The sequence below is a fragment of the Megalops cyprinoides genome, chromosome 2 (assembly GCF_013368585.1).
Source record: "Megalops cyprinoides isolate fMegCyp1 chromosome 2, fMegCyp1.pri, whole genome shotgun sequence".
Classification (NCBI taxonomy): domain Eukaryota; kingdom Metazoa; phylum Chordata; class Actinopteri; order Elopiformes; family Megalopidae; genus Megalops; species Megalops cyprinoides.
Genome location: NC_050584.1, coordinates 62,659,345 through 62,680,646, shown reverse-complemented (window position 1 = coordinate 62,680,646; position 21,302 = coordinate 62,659,345). Strand labels below are relative to the sequence as shown.

General features: G+C 41.4%; 3 protein-coding genes across 4 annotated transcripts; 2 read left to right on the top strand and 1 right to left on the bottom strand.

The window, feature by feature from the left end:
- Window positions 1–233: 233 nt before the first annotated feature.
- cep19 (centrosomal protein 19) lies at window positions 234–4,202 on the top strand. 2 transcript variants are annotated; one of them, XM_036522577.1, is made up of 3 exons: window positions 234–280; window positions 1,051–1,264; window positions 2,932–4,202. In XM_036522577.1, the coding sequence occupies exons 2-3, from the start codon at window positions 1,135–1,137 to the stop codon at window positions 3,282–3,284; spliced, it is 483 nt and encodes a 160-aa protein (XP_036378470.1). In that variant the 5' UTR covers window positions 234–280; window positions 1,051–1,134; the 3' UTR covers window positions 3,285–4,202. The 2 variants fall into 2 exon arrangements, with proteins under 2 accessions (XP_036378470.1, XP_036378469.1); XM_036522576.1 differs by having other exon boundaries at window positions 278–390.
- Window positions 4,203–4,289: 87 nt separating this feature from the next.
- ing5a (inhibitor of growth family, member 5a) lies at window positions 4,290–13,106 on the bottom strand. The gene is made up of 8 exons (XM_036522724.1): window positions 13,013–13,106; window positions 11,859–11,930; window positions 11,405–11,571; window positions 10,553–10,664; window positions 9,919–10,015; window positions 8,759–8,894; window positions 6,843–6,904; window positions 4,290–6,650 (listed from the first exon to the last, which is right to left on the bottom strand). The coding sequence occupies exons 1-8, from the start codon at window positions 13,047–13,049 to the stop codon at window positions 6,611–6,613; spliced, it is 723 nt and encodes a 240-aa protein (XP_036378617.1). The 5' UTR covers window positions 13,050–13,106; the 3' UTR covers window positions 4,290–6,610.
- A 2,133-nt stretch (window positions 13,107–15,239) lies between these two features.
- On the top strand, window positions 15,240–19,644 carry plekhb2 (pleckstrin homology domain containing, family B (evectins) member 2). Its single transcript, XM_036521564.1, has 8 exons — window positions 15,240–15,296; window positions 16,257–16,309; window positions 16,607–16,759; window positions 17,089–17,191; window positions 18,230–18,269; window positions 18,860–18,946; window positions 19,062–19,176; window positions 19,462–19,644. The coding sequence occupies exons 2-8, from the start codon at window positions 16,273–16,275 to the stop codon at window positions 19,593–19,595; spliced, it is 669 nt and encodes a 222-aa protein (XP_036377457.1). The 5' UTR covers window positions 15,240–15,296; window positions 16,257–16,272; the 3' UTR covers window positions 19,596–19,644.
- The last annotated feature ends 1,658 nt before the right edge of the window (window positions 19,645–21,302 follow it).

Sequence of the window (21,302 nt, the reverse complement as noted above, 5' to 3'; positions counted from 1 at the left end):
GGAAGAGGGCAACTACCGGTTAGTAGTCAAATCAAGTGCCGGATCATAATGTATATAACTGCGTAATTAGCTACACTAAACCGAAAACAATGGTCTTGAATTACTAAACGAGGGAGTATTACTTATTTATCCATGTTTATGTAACTTCATCCATTAATAAAATGTTCACGATTCTTTCGTTGAAATGAATGGACGCCTTACAGGCAGTATTGCGGTACGACTTGTATCGGACAGCGTAGCAACACACCCGGAAGATGCACAATTTGAGTGAGTTTAAAAGGTAGTTGCGTCTCCAGTTGCTGCATAAATAGATAGCTTCTTTGTTAAATCAAAACTAGTTTTAATTCAGCTCGAAGATCCTCGTTGTAAATGCACATCTGGACGAGAAAGGTAGCTGGCTAAAGTAAATGTAGCTAGCTAGTCCAACGTTAATTTTAATTGGTACAAAATGTCTAACAAGGTAGCTAGCTATGAGTGTTTATACCAACATTTAGCTTTAAAGTGGAAATGTGCATGCTGTAGATGTTAATCTTTGCCAACGTATCCTTACAGTTTTGATTTTGGAAGTAGCTAGTTAGCCGTTTAGCCTGTTACATGTTTATATTCCTTGCCTTATTGTTAACTGTGGTTACATAGTTGCATATCAAGCGCTATTTTCTCAACCTCGGCTGTGTGATAGTCCTATGACGTCTGAGCATCAGCGACTGGGTCTCAGCTACTTTAAATGACCATCATCCTATGTAATATTGTCTGTTATGGATTCAGAATACAGCTACCTAACCGAAGTTACCTAAAGGTTGGGAAAACATTGCTGCGTACTTCAAGTTACGATGCATTGGTCTGATTTTGCCGTTTAGCAGTCGGTTCGTTTAATTTGTGCCCACTTTGTCAGCCAGCTAGTAATTTGCAGTCTACTGTAAACAAGCTACAATGAAAACGCAGTGCAGCGCCCTCTACTGGATCTGTCCGAATACATTTTTTTCATGTCCATGTCTCAAATGTTATTCAGCTGAGACATTATCATATTTTAACTAGCTTCTCTTTCCCCAGGATGCTGTTAGTCGGATATAGCCCATAAGGAGGCAGTTTGCACTGATCCGCTCAATATACAATGAGGGACACTCAACTGAAAAGATGGCATTTGTGGCTAAACGGTGCGGAGTGAAGTTTAAACCTCCTTCCATAGTCTTGATCTACGAAGATAAGGACACCAAGAAGTTGCGCCAAAGAATCATGCCAGTGAGAAATTTCTCACAACATTCAGGTAAGATATGCAACGAGGCTACATCAAACTAATCTTCCTACACTCAAACGCTTTATATAACTTCCAGTCATGATTACACAACATCATGAATGACTCTTGGATTTCTAAAGCTGCGACTGCACTAGTGTTGTAGATAGTGCAGAATTGTTACAGCGGTGTTATTCTAATGTAGAGGGATGACTTGGCGTGGGATTGCCTTGACTTCTGGCCTTTCTGTTATCAAAGTGGAAATAAGTTTGAGGCACACCATAGCAGATGCCCTTTGTATCACAGAAACGCACCCTGTTCAATTTAAATGCTTCACTGGCTAATATTCAAAATGTTATTTAAGGACATGGAACATACAATTTCTTAATGCAGGTGTAGCTTATTTGTATTACAGTGTCGTTGCTTTCACACCCTCACATATTTTGTGCGTTACTCGACTCCCAAGTTTTTCCAGGTCTGGAATAAAGGAAAATGTAACATTAATACATTAATCAGACATACAGTCGCCACAGAACAGTGTAAGTTGTAGGCATTTTAAAGTCTTTTTGAGTAATTCTTAAGTCACGGCATGAACTGGTCAGTACACTTGAGAGCCTAAACATCATGACCCTGTGACCCCAATTAAAATTCATTGTCCTCTTGTGACCTACCGTAACAAAAATAACAAAATAACCTTAATAATGGGGAAATAAACAGACACACGTCTATTTAAACATAAAGTAACAAAAGTATATTTAAAAGACATTTTTACAACATTAAGACCATCTGTTTACCATTAACATTAAGTACTTACTGATCAACTAAGCATACTACTATTGACAGTGGTAATTGATTGTTCTGTTTGTTTTTTACGTAACCCTTAATTTCATTACATTACTCACATATACTGTTTTTGAGGGGCAAAAAATATTTCTACAACAGTAGTTTTCTGGTGCACAGTGGTGATGGTAACCTGTAGTCGGGTACATTGGGTCCTACTTTATTCCACGTCTTTATGAGCCAGTAGAAAGTATAGGGTTGCTTCTGTTCGGGAAAAGTTCTGGTTACATTACATTATTTATAAACTTAGGAGACACCCTCATCCAGGGTTGCATACATAGCTTAGACTCTCTCGGGCTTCTACAGTATTTACTGAAGCAGTTCAATTCAGGGAGCTTGCTGAAGGATTCAACTGCTGTGCCCTAAATGGGATTCAAGCTTGCAACCTTCCTATTACAAGTCAAGTCCCTATAGCCACTGTCGCACTACCACCCTGGTATACATTGCATTACATTGCACTATTGTCATTTAGCAGATGCTCTTTTCCAGAGTGACTTACACAGGTTACAATCTTTATACGTTGTCCATATATACAGCTGGCTGTTTACTGAGGCAATTCTGGGTTAAGCACCTTGTCCAGGGGGATAGCAACAGTGCCCCTGGGGGGAATCGAACAAGCAACCTTTTGGTTATGAGTTCTACTCTTTACCGATACAGTACACTGTTGGTCAAGGGTTCAGCTGCTGTGGCCCATGTGGGATTCAAGCCTGCAACCTTCCTATTACAAGTCCAGCCCCTTAGCTAGTTTCTTCACAATATCTCCCTGGTGTACCTGTTGGTGACGCCACCTCTCTCTCTCGCTCTGTCTCTCCCCCTCTCTCTCTGTCTCTCTCCCCCCTTCCCCCCCCCCCCCCCCCCAGACTGCAGCCAGGCGGCCGAGCGTCTGAAGAACAACGCCCGGCACCGGGCCTACCTGGAGGGCGTGTCCCTGCGGCAGCTGGAGCGGCTGCACACGGTGCTGAGGGACCGCCTCCGTGGCCGCACCCTGGAGCAGAGCCTGGCCTCGCTGCACCTGGACCCCGACGAGGACCTCAACAAGCTGGGCGACGAGGAGCTGGCCCGCAAGAAGGCGCAGATGGACGAGCTGTTCGAGCGCAACCGCAAGCGCAAGGAGGACCCCGACTTCGTCTACGACCTGGAGGTGGAGTTCCCCGAGGCGGGCGACCGGGAGACCTGCAGCTGGGACGAGGACGAGTCTGACGACGAGTTTTAGCCCCCCCATTCCAGCTCGTCCTGCTCCAGATTCACAGAAAAACTGTTATACACATAGGCATTACAACACTGCAGGGTGCTGTGAGAATGGCAAGAAGTGTGAGCTAGTGAAATGCCTCACAGAGGCAGTGAATGCTGAGGACTCGTACTGCAGAGCTGCTGTTTCTGGCTCCGCTTCTGAGGAGGGAAAAAGAAAGAAAGATTATTTTGAATCATACTGTGGAGGAATGCAGGCTTTGTTCCGATCTGTTCCATTCCTCATACCCCATTCTATAGCTTGTGTGTAGATCGTCACTAAAGGGACCCGAGATCTGCATCCGTGCCCAAGTTAAACAGGTGAAATACCTTCGACTCATTCATTCCATAACTCACCTGATGCTTAGTCATATGAGGAAGGGTTGTAAGTATCTCAGCTATTCCAGCTCCAGCATTTCTATCAGCTTGTGTTCAGGAATAAATATCGCTGACAATGAAGCTATTCAGTAAAGTCAAAAATCAGCAGGGATCAGTACCAGAACGGTAAACCTCAGGAAACGGGAGCTTTTTGTATATCCAGAGTACAGATGCAACTAGTTAGAAAATAAATGTTAAGAAGAACACGAGAACAGGTGCTTGGGGTAATGATCACATGACCTTTGTTTCCCCAGCAGGTATTCAGCTGGAACTTGAATTTGTAGTTGTAACTATAGGTAATTAATGTTATCCAAGGAGCTCTGCTTGGGCTGTTGCTGGAAATTAAAGCATTGCTTTTAAACAAACGCATTATTGTGCAGTCCCACCTTTGCAGATTATAATGGGAGAATGATTCCTAGAAAAACGAAGAAAACTGAGGTGCAGTAATAATCGCTTGCCACAAAAATACATTTATTTATGCCAATACAAAAGTGGCCAAAAATACACACGGACACAATAAACCTTTTACCCCCAAGATTGTGTATTTCTGCCTTTTCCAATGCATTCGTGAGTCAAGTCAGTCATTAAGTATAACACAATACAATAGGTGGGATATAAATATAAATATAGATATTAGAAGAGAGAAATATCGAAATATAAATATTGAATTCTGTGCTTAGTATTACAAATTCTTCAATTATAATATGCAGGTTGCATACTCTACTCCAATGGTTGTTTTTTAGTGGACCACTTCATAATTACGGGAAACCCTGATAACCACAAAATAACAGCAAGAAGAAAATAATTTGCGAGTTTTAGACTTTCCCACTTGGAAAACATCCCATTAACGCATACTCACACATACACATATAGTTGGCGTGTTTATAAAGAATGGCGTTCTTAGGGTATCCAAGTCGTCAGAAGGATGAGTTCCAACTTGTTCCGAGTACATTGTCATGCTAGCTAATGCTAGCAACAGCAGCAAAGCAGAAAATCCATTGTGAGTTAAAATGTCTTCACAAGTCTGATTCATACAAGTCCATTATTAAAGCAAATATCACAAATTGATTACATACATTTAAAACCATAGATCAAAAAAAAAGTCACCCGCTACTATACGAATGAACATGCTCTTCAGTGATAAATACTGAAAAATGTTTATTTTTTGGTTGACAGATTATATGAAACACAAAAGATACAAACATTTAGTACCCCCTCCAGAACATGGACAACATCCCTTGTTTATAAAAATGTATTCACAGTTAAACAGATAAGCTCACATGGACACCCATAAAAATCAATATAGCTGAGAGGTGTCTAGTAGCCTACTGAGCAGATCTTTGGAAAATGAAAAATAATGTCTGTGAAGAAAAAAAAATTCTATGAATGTTTTATGAAGATTAGGTCATCGGGTTTTTGCATGAAATATTTTCACAGTAATGGAAACTTTGGAATAACTGCTAAGTTGATGCAATGTCAAAACTGGAGTTTAAAAACCAAAAATATGTATTATGGAGGGATTTTTTTCCCCAAAAACAATCTGGTAATGACAGGTTTGATTTGATTAGTTTCCCACCGGGAAACATTACACAGCAGTGACGTTAAACAGTGCATCTCATCTTCATTGCATGGTCAACAATGGGATCAGTATTAAAAGGTACATTCTCCTATGGCATAGGACAGATACATGTACACTATATTATGTGCCAGTGCAATCTGGTTTGCATTTGGTGGGCCAGGCCCACTATAATCATGACAATAATCAAATATCATTTTAATTCTCTAATTGTGTTAGCTGTTTCTGAAGAAAGCAGGTGGTAGGATGGGGTTATCCATTACATATTCTGTAAGATAATCAAATGGTTTGCAATGACAAATTAAGGAAAGAACATTTGAAAGAAAAATTAACCATGTCAGTGGATTATAAACGCCATGAATAATAGCTTACTATTGTGTGAATACTGTTTTTCCTGCTTTTGTGCCTTTTGTAAAGTTAAGTTATAAACAAGATTATTTTTCTTTACAGTAGCTTGTTTTATAAGAATCAAGGGAAGTCTTCACCCCCCACAGAAAAAAATCACATGTATATGATATCACGTATTTTTTCCATATAAAATATCATTGCATGCACGTGATATTTCAGGGTGGGGGGCAGTAATAGTGCTTAACAGAGAAGAGTTTCCTTAAAAAGTGCAACAATGACTCCCTGTGCTGCAGGCAAAAAGTAATACACTTTGGTCAAAATGTTACTGACCAGGAGCACAACGGGCTAACGAATGAGATTCCTCCCAAAAACAGAACCTCCAATACACATCTCGGGGTATGCCCAATGCATATTCATTACGGTCCGTACAATACAATACACTTTTCTGAAGTGTGTTCTTCAGAAACCTTAATGTCCAAATCCAAACTCGACTAAGGGAGTTAGTTCTGTGTGGACGGAGATGCTGATTGATTTTTTTTGTTTTTGGTTCAAGCTTGAATTCAGACTTATGGCCTTCTTGTATTCTTATGCAGGGCTCAAGAATATATGTTTGCTGCATTATTTTAACCCACGAGGTAGGTAGCTAAAAAGGTCAGGTGTAATGGAGGACCAAACACTTCCTCCATCTTTACCATGTGCCTGCAATTAAAACGGAATTTGAAGACAGCAAATAACTGGTCATAATCTACTGTTTATGTGTGTAAAGACAATTCTCCTGTGATGTACACATCTGCTTGTCAAATGCTAAAAATTGAGACAAGGATTGATAGATTTCAAGTATTTCTGACAGCAATTCAAAAATAAAAGTTTTTTTTTTTTTTACCAACCATGAAATCATGGTCAATATAGAAAGGGAATAATATATATAGATATATTACACTTTTACCGCATTAACAAAATACATATACATATAAAAAGTTATTTTTTCTTCAAGTAAAGAAATCAGGTCCTCATTTTTTCTTCCTGTCCTGGATACAGCGAGGACAAAACCTGTTAAAAAAAAACAAAATGCTGTGAATTTCATTTCTCTATGTATTAAAAAAAATCAGATGACATTATTTTACTTAGATTCATGTGAACACAATAACAATAAGAATTAAAAAATGAATCAGACTTCATTACTTTTACTTAAATCCATGTGGAAACACAAACCATAATGTAAAAGCTCTGAATTTCACCTACCATTTCCCTTTTGGCTTTGTAGAAAGATCAACACAAGCAAAATGAAACCACTCTATTGGACACTGTTTAAAAAAAGCAGAAAAGAAAAATTTGAAATCAAAAGTAAGGCAACACTACTTTATTTTCCTGCTGATTCAAATGGCAACTGATATCAATTTCAGATCAGGGCTGGCATTCACAGAAATTGTGAGAGTGTAAACCCTGAGAACGGAATTAAGTTCCGTTAAATTTATTCTCGCTTACAAGTTGCATGTAGGACTGTTGATACTGAGGCACTGACAGTGATGTACACAAGAGTAAACAAGCTCTTAGAGGAAAGGCAGTATGCTTTATATCATAGCTAGGAAAGCCACACGCTGTTTATGAGAGCAGAAAATATATATATAGGGCATTCCTTTTGCCATTATTTTTGTTTTTCAAAATAGAATCTGTGCCAATCAGCTGCGAGAAATAGCATAGTGACAATATTGTACTACCGGTACACAAAATGGGGTCCTGACCTAAATTTGGATCTTGACGAGGTGCTGACAGAGTTGGGATTATGATTTATGATGAAAATCACATAGAGCAATTACACTATCCTGTACTGATTCTGTACTTGGAGAGGATAGGCATGGCCAGTTAACTAAGCATGTCCACATGCGTCAAAATCAAGTTCACTCACTTAACATCATTAGTAATTCTTCAGAAAACAAAGCCTTTCTCCATATATCTCTTGCATGCTGTATGTTGCTATATGCAGCAGGCTCAAATAACATCAATAATTAGCTACTGCTGTGTCTCAGAGAGCAACCAAAGCACTGAAAAGGTCAACACCTGCTGACGTTGCCGTCTGCTGCTTGCAACTCTCATCCATAACAGCCTGAATTTTATAGGTGTACACCTGCAGAAAAGTACTGAGCTTGCGAATTAAGCTCAATGACAAGCATACGCTATATACTGCCACGAGGGAGAAAGGTGCAAGGATTTCCTGTTTGCAAAACTGCACAAAACTAAACAAAAGTGTATTACACAATGTAAGACACATTACATGTATGCTAGAACTGTCAACACTGGATGTGCCAGCCTACATTAAAGGATCAGAGGAAAGAAATTTGCCATGGAATAAATATAAAATGTTATAAAATTTACACATTTACATTTTTACACAACACACTTTGTAGTCCTTTTAGGGGATGTGCAATCATAAAATAATGATAGGGAATCGGTTGTGAAAAGAATTGACTTCAACTTTACGAGACGTACCCGCACTAACTGCTGGATAGACAGATGAACAAATGTAAACTTGCAGGCAGGCATATGAATATAGATTATTACCAGTGAAACTGAAGTAAATAGTGTCATCTTAGCGTTATTAAATATGGAGAAATATTCACTTTCTGTCTCTGCTTAAAACAAACCTAAATATTTTTAGCTATGAACAACATAATAGATCCACCACGTTTGCACAAGTCTGGCTGTGGTGTCGTCACTTTAAATTGTGGGGTGGCATTATTTCTGTGCGTTGATGATGCAGATAATTCTAATTTAGTCTGTCACAAAGCGACTGCCTGCCCAATCAAAAGGGCATTTTTCTATTCCTTAGTTGCTTCTTAGAGGACACTTAGAGGACATTCCATTCTTGGACAAAAAACTGAGAGGTTGTTGTGACTATTTATGATCTGCAGCACTGATTCCCTGCTCCTTAGTCTGCATCAACACTCCCAACTTTTAGTCATTCTACGAGCAGTATCTGGACCATAAGCATTTATGAATTGCTTATGCGCCCATTCTAAACTAAGCACAAGGCTTACTCTTTATTCTTTAAAAATTGTCAACATGTGTACTATTTTTTTTTTTTTTTATCTTGAGAATGCTCATGACTACCAGCCCAGTTGTATTTGATGGAGAAGATAAAAACACAAACTGGCACGTACATCAGGGTTATCACATCCAATCATCTCGCCGTAGGACACCTGATGGCATAAGCAGTAGGTCGGCTCGTTGGGATCGACGGGCATGTCCAGCACATCGGAGGGGTGCACAGCCAGCAGAGAGTCACTGAACTCCGGGCTGCAAAGGAAGAAAAGGCGAGCACAGACCCGAAACTTTAATCAAACAAAGCTCTTTCACAGCAACAACAATGGGGCCACAAGTGGCATGAGTTTGCCGAATTCAGCAATCATGCGATACAACTGTATGGCCCTGTTTACACTTAGGGTTAGGGTTAGGGAAAGGTTTTAAATGCTTTAAAAGGTTTAAAATGAGTTTTGGGCAATCAGATCACAAGTGGACAGCACTAAATATAAGTGTAAACGACCACCAAAATGCATTGTGATCCGATCACTCAAACCACTTGCCGAGGTGGTCTGGGACGCATTTGACCAGATATCTTTTGTAGTGTAAACGCTAATGCGTCCTGATGCGTGCCCGACAAGGAAGTAACAGGAAAATACGTCATCAATGCAGTTTGCTCTTCTGGGTCTTGTGGCTATCACAGCAGCGGCAAAAGCCACTGCTTTTCTAACATTCTTCCCTTTTTGTCTTGTCCTGCCCTGTTTTGCAAGTCACAAATGACTTTGTCCTGCCAATCTCAACAGTTGGAATAACCTATACATGTATATTAGTTCTTGAAACATTTTTAGCCCGTGCTAAACAAATCTGGCAAGAGAGACTGACGTAATAACTGTGTGTGGGGCCCTCTGACCTTCGAGCAGAAGTAACGTAGGCAGTAACGAAATCTGAACACAAGTGGTCAGCTGGACACCTTGGAGACGCATGATAGACACAGGCGTAAACGGCGATGTGTCTCGGCTGTCCACTTGTGATCCAATCACCCAAGATGCATTTTAAAACCAAGTGTAAACAGGGCCTATGTGACTTGAAGGTAAACAATGATGTTCACTGGATACAGCCTTTAAAATGATGTGAAACCAAAAAAAGCCTGTGAATCCAACTGTCCATCTTCTCTAACTCACAGCATGACATTGGACTAACAAATCTGATCAAAAGTCTTAAATGATCGGTCTGAAATGATACTCTCCCCAGGTAAAATGAGGTGTATTTAGCCTTTTTGTGAGAGTGTAGCTTTTTGTACCTATTTTTCGATTTCTTCTTCCTTGGTGAATCTTCATCCGACCCTTTCCTGCCCCTTCCCTTGGGTCCTTTCTTCTCCTTCAGGTTCCTACCGCCTTCTGCAGGGAGATGAACACATAGTCTACTTAAAAACCGCAACTCTCTGGGTCATATGCAAAGTAACAGAGGTATGTCTCCGGCCGCTTGCAAACGACATTCATTGGGGCACCAAAACACGCAGTGAGCTCAACGAGCTCGACAACTACTCTTAGCACGGTGATGCATTTATTTGAAGTCGCTCTGGGTAAGAGCGTCTGCTAAATGACGTAATGTAATGTAATGTTATGAACTAAGGACCGAGAACCCCAGCAGAGTCGGCTAATCATACTCGTATTCTGACTCTACTCGATGACGTAACCCTCCATGGCGGAAGCACACATGCTAACTCACTACTGCTACTGACCTTTGCCAGGCTGAGGACTGGTCATATAGCTGTGAAACAACTTTGGGTGGTGGAATGTATAGCAAGAAATGGGACTTTTTTTCTTTACTCTTTCTCATTTTACACATGCCTCAACCAATGATGGCCAAGCCTTAAGCAAGAGAGTGAAACATGCTCTCCGTCCCGGATCAGCCCTATAAAGGACAGTTCTTACTCTTCAGCGCTCTGCCATCAGGACTCTCATAGCCGCTCAGTTCCAGTTTCTCCTTCAGCTCGTTCTCGAAGCGGGCCAGGTCTGCATCCAGCCTGCGGATGTGCTTATCCACCTGGAGGGAAAGACCAAATGTCTTATGTTATCTGTGACAAAAGAAGAGCCCGAGGGTTATTACACATCTCCTCGCCCAGAAAAAGTTCATTTATCATGGTTATTTTATTTTTCACACTTACACGTATGCGTTAAACTTATGTGTTATGCCTATGTTGTCATTTTCATTATTATTATTTTCCAGGAGTTTCTCAATTGTATTTTACCCCAGGTCAGCGAATAATTTTTCAGTTCCTTCCCGACACTGCAGAATAACATGCAGATTACACAATGAGGGACATCTTATGGATTCCTAGTCTGACAGGACAAGTGATACAAATAAACTAATCAAACTAATCAAAACTAATTAAACTAACCTGGCCAATCGCACAGAAAGGAAAATGTCGATTGGCAACAGTGGGATGTGGAAATCACCACTGACTACAATGGAATGTGACTGCATTATTTTTAACCCAGAAAAATCTCCCATTAGTGTGGAGGGCATGTTTAGAGTAGGGTGCTGGACACTAGACCAGTGGGCTATGGGTTCAAATCCCCAGACATAATTCTGTTACACCCTTGGGCAAGACCTTTTATATCTGTTCCTACAGCATAACTCCAGCTGTACAGATGGGTTACAAAATATGTGAAGATATAGAACTATCAACATTCCAAGCTATGTCAGGGGTAAAGCCCCCTCTACTCAGCAAAGGAGCGAGGAAACTATATTACAGTGGTTAGTACAGGCAAAACAGTACTGACCATTTCATACGTCTGCATGGCGAGCTGCACTTTGTCGTCGCTATATTCTTTGCACTTGCTGTAGGCCGTCTGAATCTTCTGCAGGTGCTCCACTTTCTGCTCCGAGGCCAGGTTTTTCACGTTCGCGATGTATTCTGCTGCAAGCTTGTCGATCTCCCCCTTCTTTTCTGGAGAAACACGAAATGGATCATACGCAACCCTGAAGAGTGACATGGCGTGACCATCTACCATAAAGCCCTGTGTACACAGTGCGGTGGCACATTAGTGACAATGACAGTGGACGCTATACAATTCAGGGGAAAGTCCATCAAACACATGAGAGTATTGATCTCTCCACAGTAAATGCTTATGTGTCAGGCCTTGCAGTGCAAGAGAATGGAGACTCACTGGTGATTCAGGAACATTCTTTTCAAGAAGGAAAAACTGACAAGTCAATAGCGGAGACTTAACCTACCTTCAGTCCTACTGTCCAATTCGCGCATCAGAGTGAAGTTTCTCTGGAGCTCGCAGGGAAGATTTTCAATACCTATGATAAAATCAAATAAGTTCTCAAAACTTCTCTGGTGTAAGAGGGTTTAAAAATATATACATTTATTAAAATATATTCTTATGTGCATAGTGTGTGTGTGTGGTTGTTTTATTTAGCCGTGTCAAATTAAATCTTATTAAATCTTATCTGTGTTCACTGCAAGCCCTGGTTTTGGTTATATGGAAAGTTAGCTGGACATAAACTGACAGCGATCCTGTTTGGACACAAACGCTGTGCAACAGGTAGCCTTGGTTGCTTTGGAAACATCTGCGCGTTTACCGACATAAAACATAAACTATCATCATGACGAGAAGTTATGGAAATAATTTCCAAGACTGTTCTAGTCAGATTTGCGTGGCTCATATTGGTTGGTTTCTATTGGCGCCTCTCAGACAGGAAACAGCACTGCGCATTTCGTAATGTCTGCTGTCAGAGCAGCAGTGTGTGCGTGTGACGCACTTTAAAAATCAAACATCCCGCCCGCTGCGGACCGCAGCTTGCGAACTAAAGAGCTCCCCAGCCACGTCCTTCAACGAGCTGCAACAAGCCGTGTTTCCAATAAAATGCTAAAACACACATTTTAAAAGCGCGACATTCGTGTCATGACTACATTGTTAAGTACTGACTTTTTTTCATGTGAGTTACGGGGCTTCCTGTTTGTGCGTATCCAGATGTCTGGCTAGAGGGCTAGCCACATTCTCACTGATGTAACGTTAGCTCAACTAGCCAGCGTTTCACCGTTGCTAGCAACACCCAAGCCAGCTAGCTAAACTACAGCTCACCTTTGTCAATGACACAACTAAAGGAAAACCCATTTCCACGTCGTTCACGGAGTTTTATTCATCTTTCTGCTGCGGGATTGTTCCGTTCACTACTAATGTTCAAAAAATACGCAAACGTACCGCAGCTCTGGTAGCTGGCTAACGTTAGCCGTCCGGCTACACCTTTTTTTGAGAGCAACACTGAATTTCCATTCCTTAATTTTGAGAGTCGGAAAGTTAGCCAGCCTGCTATACTTCAAAAGAGGCTAATGCAGCTAGTGTTTTGTTCTTGAAACATACTGACGTGTTGTAACTTACTGTCCAGGTAATGTTCCAGGTATATTGCCGTCGCCATCTTTACAGTTTCCACAAGTATAACATATAATTTTTCCTTTCAGCCCGCGTGAACTATTACAGCAATGTATGTACTAATTAATTATTCATGACTTCCTCCTCTCCCATTGGTTCAAAATAAAGTGAATACGATATGTAGCTCTGATTGGGTAAAATTAAGGCTTGGCTCTTACTGTATGGACTTAACTGGCTATGTACTTATGTTTAATGTTCTAATCTATTGCAAAAACGAATGATACATCTTCAAAATAACCTTCTTTGTAACTTGCAATATCGCCAGTTACAATATGCCAGTACTTATAGAGAAAAACCTATCAGTATAAGGTAATATTAGAAACGTTATATATATTATATTTATTCTATATAATATAAACGTATATATACAGCCTATATTACATCAACATTTTGTCGCTGAACAAACTCTTGCCCAGAACGACTTACAAGATGAGTACAATTAACAATACATTTGCTCTGTTGACATCCCATAGACGCTCTTATTCAGGGCGACTCCAGAAGTCAAGCATAAAGGGCGTCCAGTAAACGACACAAATATTACACAACTATTATCCGCACACGAAGAGCGAATATAATCTACTTTTTTCCTCTCAAACACATGAAAACTTGCAAAATGCTTATACTACCAAAGTTTTAACACACACACACACAGTTTGATGACACTAAGGTGACGCTACATATTTTATGAGGTTCAGATAATTACTTCCAACATTCGATTTTTGACCACTTTTTTCTGGAAGAATGTCTGCTGCTCCTTCAGGTTTTCGTTGTTTTCCAGAGTATTTTTGCTGAAGTTTGAGTTTGATGTGTCAGATTTGGATCTGAAGATAGCTTGTCCAGAGGAATTATGTTGTTTTCCTCAGAGATGCTGATGCATGCTTGTTTGGATCATTTTCTTGTTATTTAGTTTTGTTTTTCAACAAAATTTTGGTTTCTTAGAAGGGTTGGACCTGGGACCTGGGACCAAACATGTCCTGGTAGATATTTCGATACACACATCACTTGTGTCTGATGAGGGCACTAGCTCCAGAATGTTAAGGTATTAAGAAAAAAAACAACTATTTTCTCTGTGATGACAATGCAATTTACCCCCATAATTTTGGTGTTGAACACACTGTTGATGACCATATCCATAAAGTTCAGTATTCCATCTGAATACAAAACGCTGTCCCATGTGTGTATGCAATTAACATGCAGTTTGGCAAATCTTTGCCACTCTTATTTACTAACGATGGTAGAACTTCTTTAGGAAAAACATTTCCAATTATTGTCCTTGGATGTAAATTTGCCACCCAAGCCACATTCCTCACAGCATGTTGAGAAAAAAAAGTCCTTGTATGAAAGGTTAACAGCCTTTAATGTTGCATGCATAGCAGATACTTTTATCCAGAGTGACTTACATAGCACTCAACTTATATATGTTATCAGTTTATAAAGCTGGATATTTACTGAGGCAATTAAGTTATTTGCCACAGGGTAAAGGGGATTGGCCAACCTCAGAGTCTAACCAGCAACATTTGAGTTATGGGCCATGCTCCTTACTATTACACTGTTGCTCCCCAGCAGTAATAATAGGTAATACATGCTATTGTGTGAACTGCCAGGTAAAGCTTCATGTCGATATCTGTACTGTCATCACCTTATTTGCAGAGGTGACATTTACCAAAATGTGTCTAATATCGGCAGAGGCAGACTGCTGTCTAACTGTATCCATGAGGAAGGATATTATTGGCTTGTTACTGTGTGTGCCCTCCCCTTGTACCCAGAGTCAATACAGGTGTCGGAAACTTCTGTAAAGTTCCAGAAGCTTCTTTAAATGTCCGGACCACATAATCATGAAGCAGGATTATCTCTTTTATCTCTTTCTCTGTTTTAAAACTATGTTTGTAGACACTTAACGGTATGAATCATTCTCAACATTTGTTTTTTGAAAGATGTACCATTATTCAGAAATGTACGCCTTTTCAGAGTTCATGTCAAAAAAAGCCCGTTTTTGATTTTGCTAAGCAAAGTAAATATCGAAAGTGCACCCTGTTTTCATCCATATTCTTTAGTTGATGTTGTTGATATTGCGCTATGTAAAGATAAAGCATAAGCGATAAGGAAATACATTTCCCACCATTCCAGTGAGTCAACAGTCAGCTGAGCCTGATGTCATTCAAAACAGCTTGCTGGAAGTTATCCGTCGCAGTCGTCAGAAGCCAACGGGAGTGGAATCATCGCGAAATCACAGGTATTAACATTGATCAGCTTGTTTTTTTATTTACTTGCTGTGCACCCATTTTATCGCGGCTTTAGAATCATGTGTTGCTTTGCTAGGTGACTCGCTGTAGTACAAGTAATTTTAACAAACCAACTTAGCCTGAACTAATTAACGTTTGCTACTGATGCTAAAGCCACGATTGTAGCTGTGTTTTACGGTCTGTCCGCATCAGGTGACCGAACTGACCATTCTGCTGATAGTTCGGCGTGTCTCTTCGGTACAGATTGCCAGCTAGCCCTACACATTGAGACCGTGCGGCTTAGCTTGCTAGCGGTTCTGTCTGAGGGACTTCCATTTAGCTTGCTTGCTAGCAAGTTAATTAACTAGGTAGCCTGCTGTCTCAATTCTCAGAATAATTAGGAAGTAGTCATACAGACCGCTGCTGTCATTTAACGTTAATTAGGAAGGTTAAGATATAACTTTACACTTGTACATCATAGTATTTCTGTAGACAAGTTTAATTAAATATATATATAAATTGAAGAAACTTCGTGCCACACCTATAAGAAACTGAAGTACTGGGTTAATGTAGGATAGATAGCCAAACACGGATTGAAGGTGACGTTAGGTATCTTGCATCTAAATGAATGCCTTCTCCCGTCTACAGTCTAGCGTTGAAATATTATTAGCCACGCATTATTTCGAATTGCGATGTGCATTATTTTCATTTCTTATTTATTTTATTTTTTGCCACCAGCTGAGGGTGAATGCCTGCGTTGCCATAAAGCTAGCAGGTTGCTGTTTGATAAGGTTAGCGGGAGTTATCTTGTGAATTTGGTTTCTAGGTGGCTAATTCCAGGAAGGAACGCCGAGGTGCGAGAGGCCTTTAAGTGCTCTAAATAGGAGCATTGTTACAGCCCGTGAACCACGTGACACTCATGCCGTTCACTGTCCTCAGCGCTATTCGTTTTTTTTTCTCTCCCGTTACAGTGACATTGTTGTAAGGATGGCCTATGTGAAAAGCGGGTGGCTTCAGAGACAGAGTGAGTTCCAGCTTTGATCATTTAAAAATCAAAACAAGAGCTGTGGTGGTGCTTGTCAGCGTATCTAACAGTAACATTTGAAAAATGATACGCTACTACTCGATGCCGTTATTTTTCCCAAACCACTGTGTTTTCAGCTTTCTGTATGGATTCTTTTTTATTTGAATTATCAGAGCAATTTCCACCAGTTTCCAAATATTTCCTTATTAGATTGCAGAAAGATTGTCTATAAAACACATGACTACATATTTATTATATGAAATTGGTTGTTGTTCTGGATCCACTCATCCGGTACAGGTACCATTCTGCGACGGTGGAAGAAGAACTGGTTTGACTTGTGGTCAGATGGGCGGTTGATTTTCTATGATGACCAGCATAGACGGGACATGGAGGACCAGATCCACATGAAGGTGGACTGCATCAACATCCGCACTGGGAACTCGTGTCGAGGTACAGCACCATCACAAGCTGACGGGTGTTCAGCAACACTTTTGTTGTAGTGTTTTCCCTTTGGTATGTGAATATTGTCTTTAATCATCAGTCCATCCATCTGCACGCACATGCATGCACACACACACACACACTCTGCTCCACAGAGTAAATTGCAAGTTCATAGCAATAGCTATAATAATACCACTTCCCGTATTTGTAGATTGAATGTGGAATTGTCTTATCGGAGCAAAGGGAGATGGCATTGAGCTTTGCAGTATGGTGGATTTGTAATGGAGAATTTAAGAGATGAAATGACCCACCCCAACCCGCCCGTTTTGTGTCCGCAGATCTCACCCCCCCGGAAGGCAAGGGCCGGGACTCCCTGCTGCAGATCGTGTGTAGGGACGGCAGGATCATCAGCTTGTGTGCGGACGGGCCAGACGACGCCCTGTGAGTACACCCCTGAGAGCTTCCCATCACCGCGTTCATTAATTTATCAGGTCCTGGCAGCCAGGCAGCAGAGCGGAGTGGGGCCATGTAACTGGGGCTCAGGCCCTCAAACCCTGCAGGATGTCTCCGTATGCTGCATTAGAATTGTCATCTCTTCAAGCTGAATGCCTTTAATAATGATGATAATAATAGTAATAATAATGATGATAGTAGTAGTAGTAGTTATTCTGTCTGAAACTTGATGGGTACAGATTGTCTGATGGTGAAGGTGAGGGTCATCAAAAAGAAATGGCAAAGTGCAAGAAAATTTGTCCTTAATTTTCACATTCACACTTTAGTATGTTGCGCTCACATGTAGAAATTGCCACTACAGATAACAGAAAAGCCCATAAGACAATACGATTTAGTGCAATTGCACAATTCCTATACCAGCACACGCCTCTGGAAGAAGCAGTATGAATGTTTCTTCTTTAAATGATTTATGGCAGCTAGTACAGTATAAATGTTTTAGTAAAATGGATTCTTCTGTGGTCTAAGCAGTGCTGCCACCCTTGGGATGGTAATATCTCAAAGCATCACCGTGAGAGATGCTCAATATTGTTCAGAAATCTCATTAGGCTGTGTATCAATCGTATGAAAATATTAAAATGCTGTTGTGATTTATACATGAAAGGCATTTATGAGGTTGGAGAAATGCATACTGTAGAGCTATAATGGATATTAATAGCAGCAACAAGCTCTGCGTATGAATCATACTTCTGCACTCCAGAGAATCATTTTGTTAAAAGGGGCCAGGGCGCTTGGTGTGTTTGTCATTTGTCGGTTTCTTGAGATCGTGGAGAGGAACAGGAAGAAGGCAGTGTCACTGTAGGTTTAAAGAGGCTCTGAGTAGAATGGCAGAAGCAGATTGGGTTGGACGTGTTAGGAGTCAGTATGTTGCTGTCACTGTCCTTCCGCTGGGATAGTGTTTGGTAAGTACGTCACGGTGGTGTCATGGTGGTTTGGTGGTGGAGCTCAACAGTTCGGTCTTTGTTTCAGGGCGTGGTGTATGGCCTTGCAGGACTCCAGAATGAACGCGGTGAGTATAAGTCTCTGTTGACCAGGGAGTGGGCTGTGTAAAAGAGGTGTTTGAATTGGCCCAGATTTAGCTACACCTCAGCATGTCTGCGGTTGTTACCACATTTCATCTACCATTAGGTATACTTCGGCCCAGGCTGGAGCTGGTCTCCCTGAAATAAAGTATGTTTCTGAAATACATGACCGTTTGGTCTAAGTAGCATTTCCAGATGCGTATTGCTAGCCATGTGTATTTTTGACATCATAAAACATATTCCAGCCACTTGTGGGTAGTTTTAGTTCAGTCTTTGACCAGTGGAGGGTAGCAGGAAAATGTGAAGGGCCACTCTTTCACACTGGAACGAATTCATTTGGCCCTCCAAAGGCTTTCGGCATGCATTATTCGCCAAAGCTTGACTTGGTGTGGACAATCGCAATAGGCGTGCCGGCCATCCATTATGATCCAGGACGATGTTGTTTGTCTTATCCTGGTTTGTTTTGTTGGTCAGTTCCAAGTTGCCAGGTTATGTAACTGGAGTCTCGTTCTGTCTCAGCCATGTCCTCATTTTGCTGTTAATGAGCCGTGTCTTTCGTTTCTCCTCTGTGCTGCAGGTGGTCGTCCCCCCTCAGATGGGTGTCCCTGATGAGGTCGTGGCCTCCGCGCCCCCACCGTACAGCGAGGTCGTTTCTCCGCCCCAGGTAAATGCTTACAGCAGCCGTCTATGGGTTTTACAGTCATGGCTTTGACCTACATAGACGAGGGCCCTCTTAATTGTCTGAAATAATGAGTTTCACCTCCCTGACCCCCCTGCAGATGTACGACCAGGGACGCTACGTGGTCTACGGCCCTCCCCCTCCACCGGGCACGCAGATAGTATATGCCGCCGATGGGCAGGCTTACACTGTGGCCTACCCCTATCAGTACCAAGGTAAGGAGACGGGGTGAGCCCTTTCTTTGGGCTGCGTTCAGTCCTGTTCCAGCAGCACTATATTTCAGTACAAGAGAGACCTGAGCTCAGGTGCGGGCTCTGGCTGTATGCATTCATGCTACACCTTTCTCATTTTTAGATTTTCCTTGTTTTGAGTCTCCTCATGATTGCTGCTGTTTTTTTGTTGTCATAGGAATCTGAGTGGAAATGCTTCTTGTATTTTATTTATTTCTCCTCTATCTTTACCTGGACGCGACGCAAGCGAGGTTCTCGTGTGCTTTACAGGTACTTACCCTCCTCGAGAAGTGAACCAGGTCATCGTGCGGGAGCGTCACCATGACAACGGAGCCGACCTGGCGCTGGGCGTCCTCGCGGGGGCCGCCACCGGCATGGCCCTGGGGTCCCTCTTTGTGTTTTAGCGTCTCCGCGGCAACCGCGCCCCCCCCATCGCCCCCCCCCCCCCTTTAACTCCGGCTTAACACGTGACCCTCTCACAGGAGTGCTCCCCGCGGTCCAGGCGGTCCCATTAGTTTGCCGGTAGCCAGGCTGGAGTGCATTAGCGGCGCTGCTCCCAGGTGTCTGTGATGTGCCAGTGAACTACACCCCCTGTGCATTACCAAAGCCCTTAATATATTAAACACCCCAGCACTTTCTCCTCAGTGCACCGTGACTCACTCCCGCTAGACGACAAACTTGCTTACAGAAAAGAAAGTTTACACAGTTATTAGCAGTGCTCCGACGAAAATATAGGATTAAAAAAAAAACTCCTTGACATATTAGAGGCTATCTGTGTTGTACCTCTGATGTCAGCATTTGATATAGCATGGTAATACAGCTGACAGAGAATGATGAGTTTGATATTCAGTTCAGTTCAGAGTTTATCTTTCACGATTTTTTATCTTGTATCTCTCTTGTGGTACTTTAACGTGTTACAGCAACCCTAGGCCATGATGTGTGGGATTTGAAAATGAGTTTTTATTAACACTTGTACTTGCTCTTTAGGGGTACTTCCTGTGCAACTTGCTTTCCTTATTTATTTTCCTGCCTCTCTTGCTGGGTTTAAATAAGCCATGCAGTCCTCATGCGGCAGTTATGATGCATAACAACAGGAGTCAGCAGGAGACAGTTATGAGGTTATGCCTTATACAGTAGCGCTTTATAGCCGAGCAGTCTTCAGGAAATGCATGCTGTGGTAGGGCTATGATGAGAAACAACATCTATGAGCTCTGTGCATTACCGTATTCCTGCACACCAGAGAGTGGGGACTGTGTGCTTAATGTATTCGCTGTATTCATCGCTTATATTGCACCCATAATTCTACTCCTTTCACTTTAGTCATTTACTTTTTTTTTTTTAAGAAAATCATTTTCCTAGTTCACTCTAGTGGCAGCTATTCAAAAGTAGCATTTTACTGGTTTCTTAAAGGTTCTGTGCACGGTGTGCTTGTTTGAAGGTGCTGGAACAGAGAGAAGCATGTACAAAGAGGCGGGATCTTTGGTTGAGGTAGTGTGTAAAAAAAAAAAAAAAAAAAAAACATGCATTACAACTGATAATGATAACGAGGGCATTTCTGAAATACCACGAGCTATTACTTTTTACACTGCACAGAAAAAGCACTTACACTGAGGTGAGCTTTCATATATTTATTGAACAGTACACCTATTGTTATTTATATATTTTTGTTATCCGGGAGCCATGCAATATCTGATGGGCTGGCGTTAGTTATTTTGTCCCCTATCTGTTGTGACTGGACGAGTCTAGAGGGTTTGGATAACATTATGATCACATCTCGTAGTTCTCCATTCAGTTCAAAATACCCATTTCCTAAACATTTCCATAAAACCACCATGTAACACTGGAGAAAGTGACTTTGGTGAAAAGGAGCATGCCTTTTTCATTTGATTTTAACAAAATGGACATTTGTCTGGACACAAAGCGATTTAGATCTCGCATGACAAAGCTTCTTTGCAGAGGTTTTCCTTCCATGTGATGGGGGACGGTAACGTGCCCCCCCCCCCCCCCCCCCCCCCCATATCAGAATGAAGGAGTTCTGAGGCCTGACTTATTTCTGTTCCGAAACACTAGAGGTGATTGATGGCTTTTTTTCCTGCATTATAAGGAAGTAA

What these genes read in the sequence shown, in the direction of transcription:
- cep19 (XM_036522577.1), top strand. Translation starts at nt 1,135, where the DNA reads ATGGCATTTGTGGCTAAACGGTGCGGAGTGAAGTTTAAACCTCCTTCC. An exon ending in AAATTTCTCACAACATTCAG is followed by an intron (nt 1,265 to 2,931) that starts GTAAGATATGCA and finishes CCCCCCCCCCAG; the next exon opens with ACTGCAGCCAGGCGGCCGAG.
- ing5a (XM_036522724.1), bottom strand. Translation starts at nt 13,049, where the DNA reads ATGGCGACGGCAATATACCTGGAACATTACCTGGACA. An exon ending in AAGAAGAAATCGAAAAATAG is followed by an intron (nt 8,895 to 9,918) that starts GTACAAAAAGCT and finishes CTTCCTTTGCAG; the next exon opens with CCCGGAGTTCAGTGACTCTC. An exon ending in ACAAAGCCAAAAGGGAAATG is followed by an intron (nt 6,651 to 6,842) that starts GTAGGTGAAATT and finishes TTTTTTTAACAG; the next exon opens with GTTTTGTCCTCGCTGTATCC.
- plekhb2 (XM_036521564.1), top strand. Translation starts at nt 16,273, where the DNA reads ATGGCCTATGTGAAAAGCGGGTGGCTTCAGAGACAGA. An exon ending in CACTGGGAACTCGTGTCGAG is followed by an intron (nt 16,760 to 17,088) that starts GTACAGCACCAT and finishes TTGTGTCCGCAG; the next exon opens with ATCTCACCCCCCCGGAAGGC. An exon ending in GACGGGCCAGACGACGCCCT is followed by an intron (nt 17,192 to 18,229) that starts GTGAGTACACCC and finishes TCTTTGTTTCAG; the next exon opens with GGCGTGGTGTATGGCCTTGC.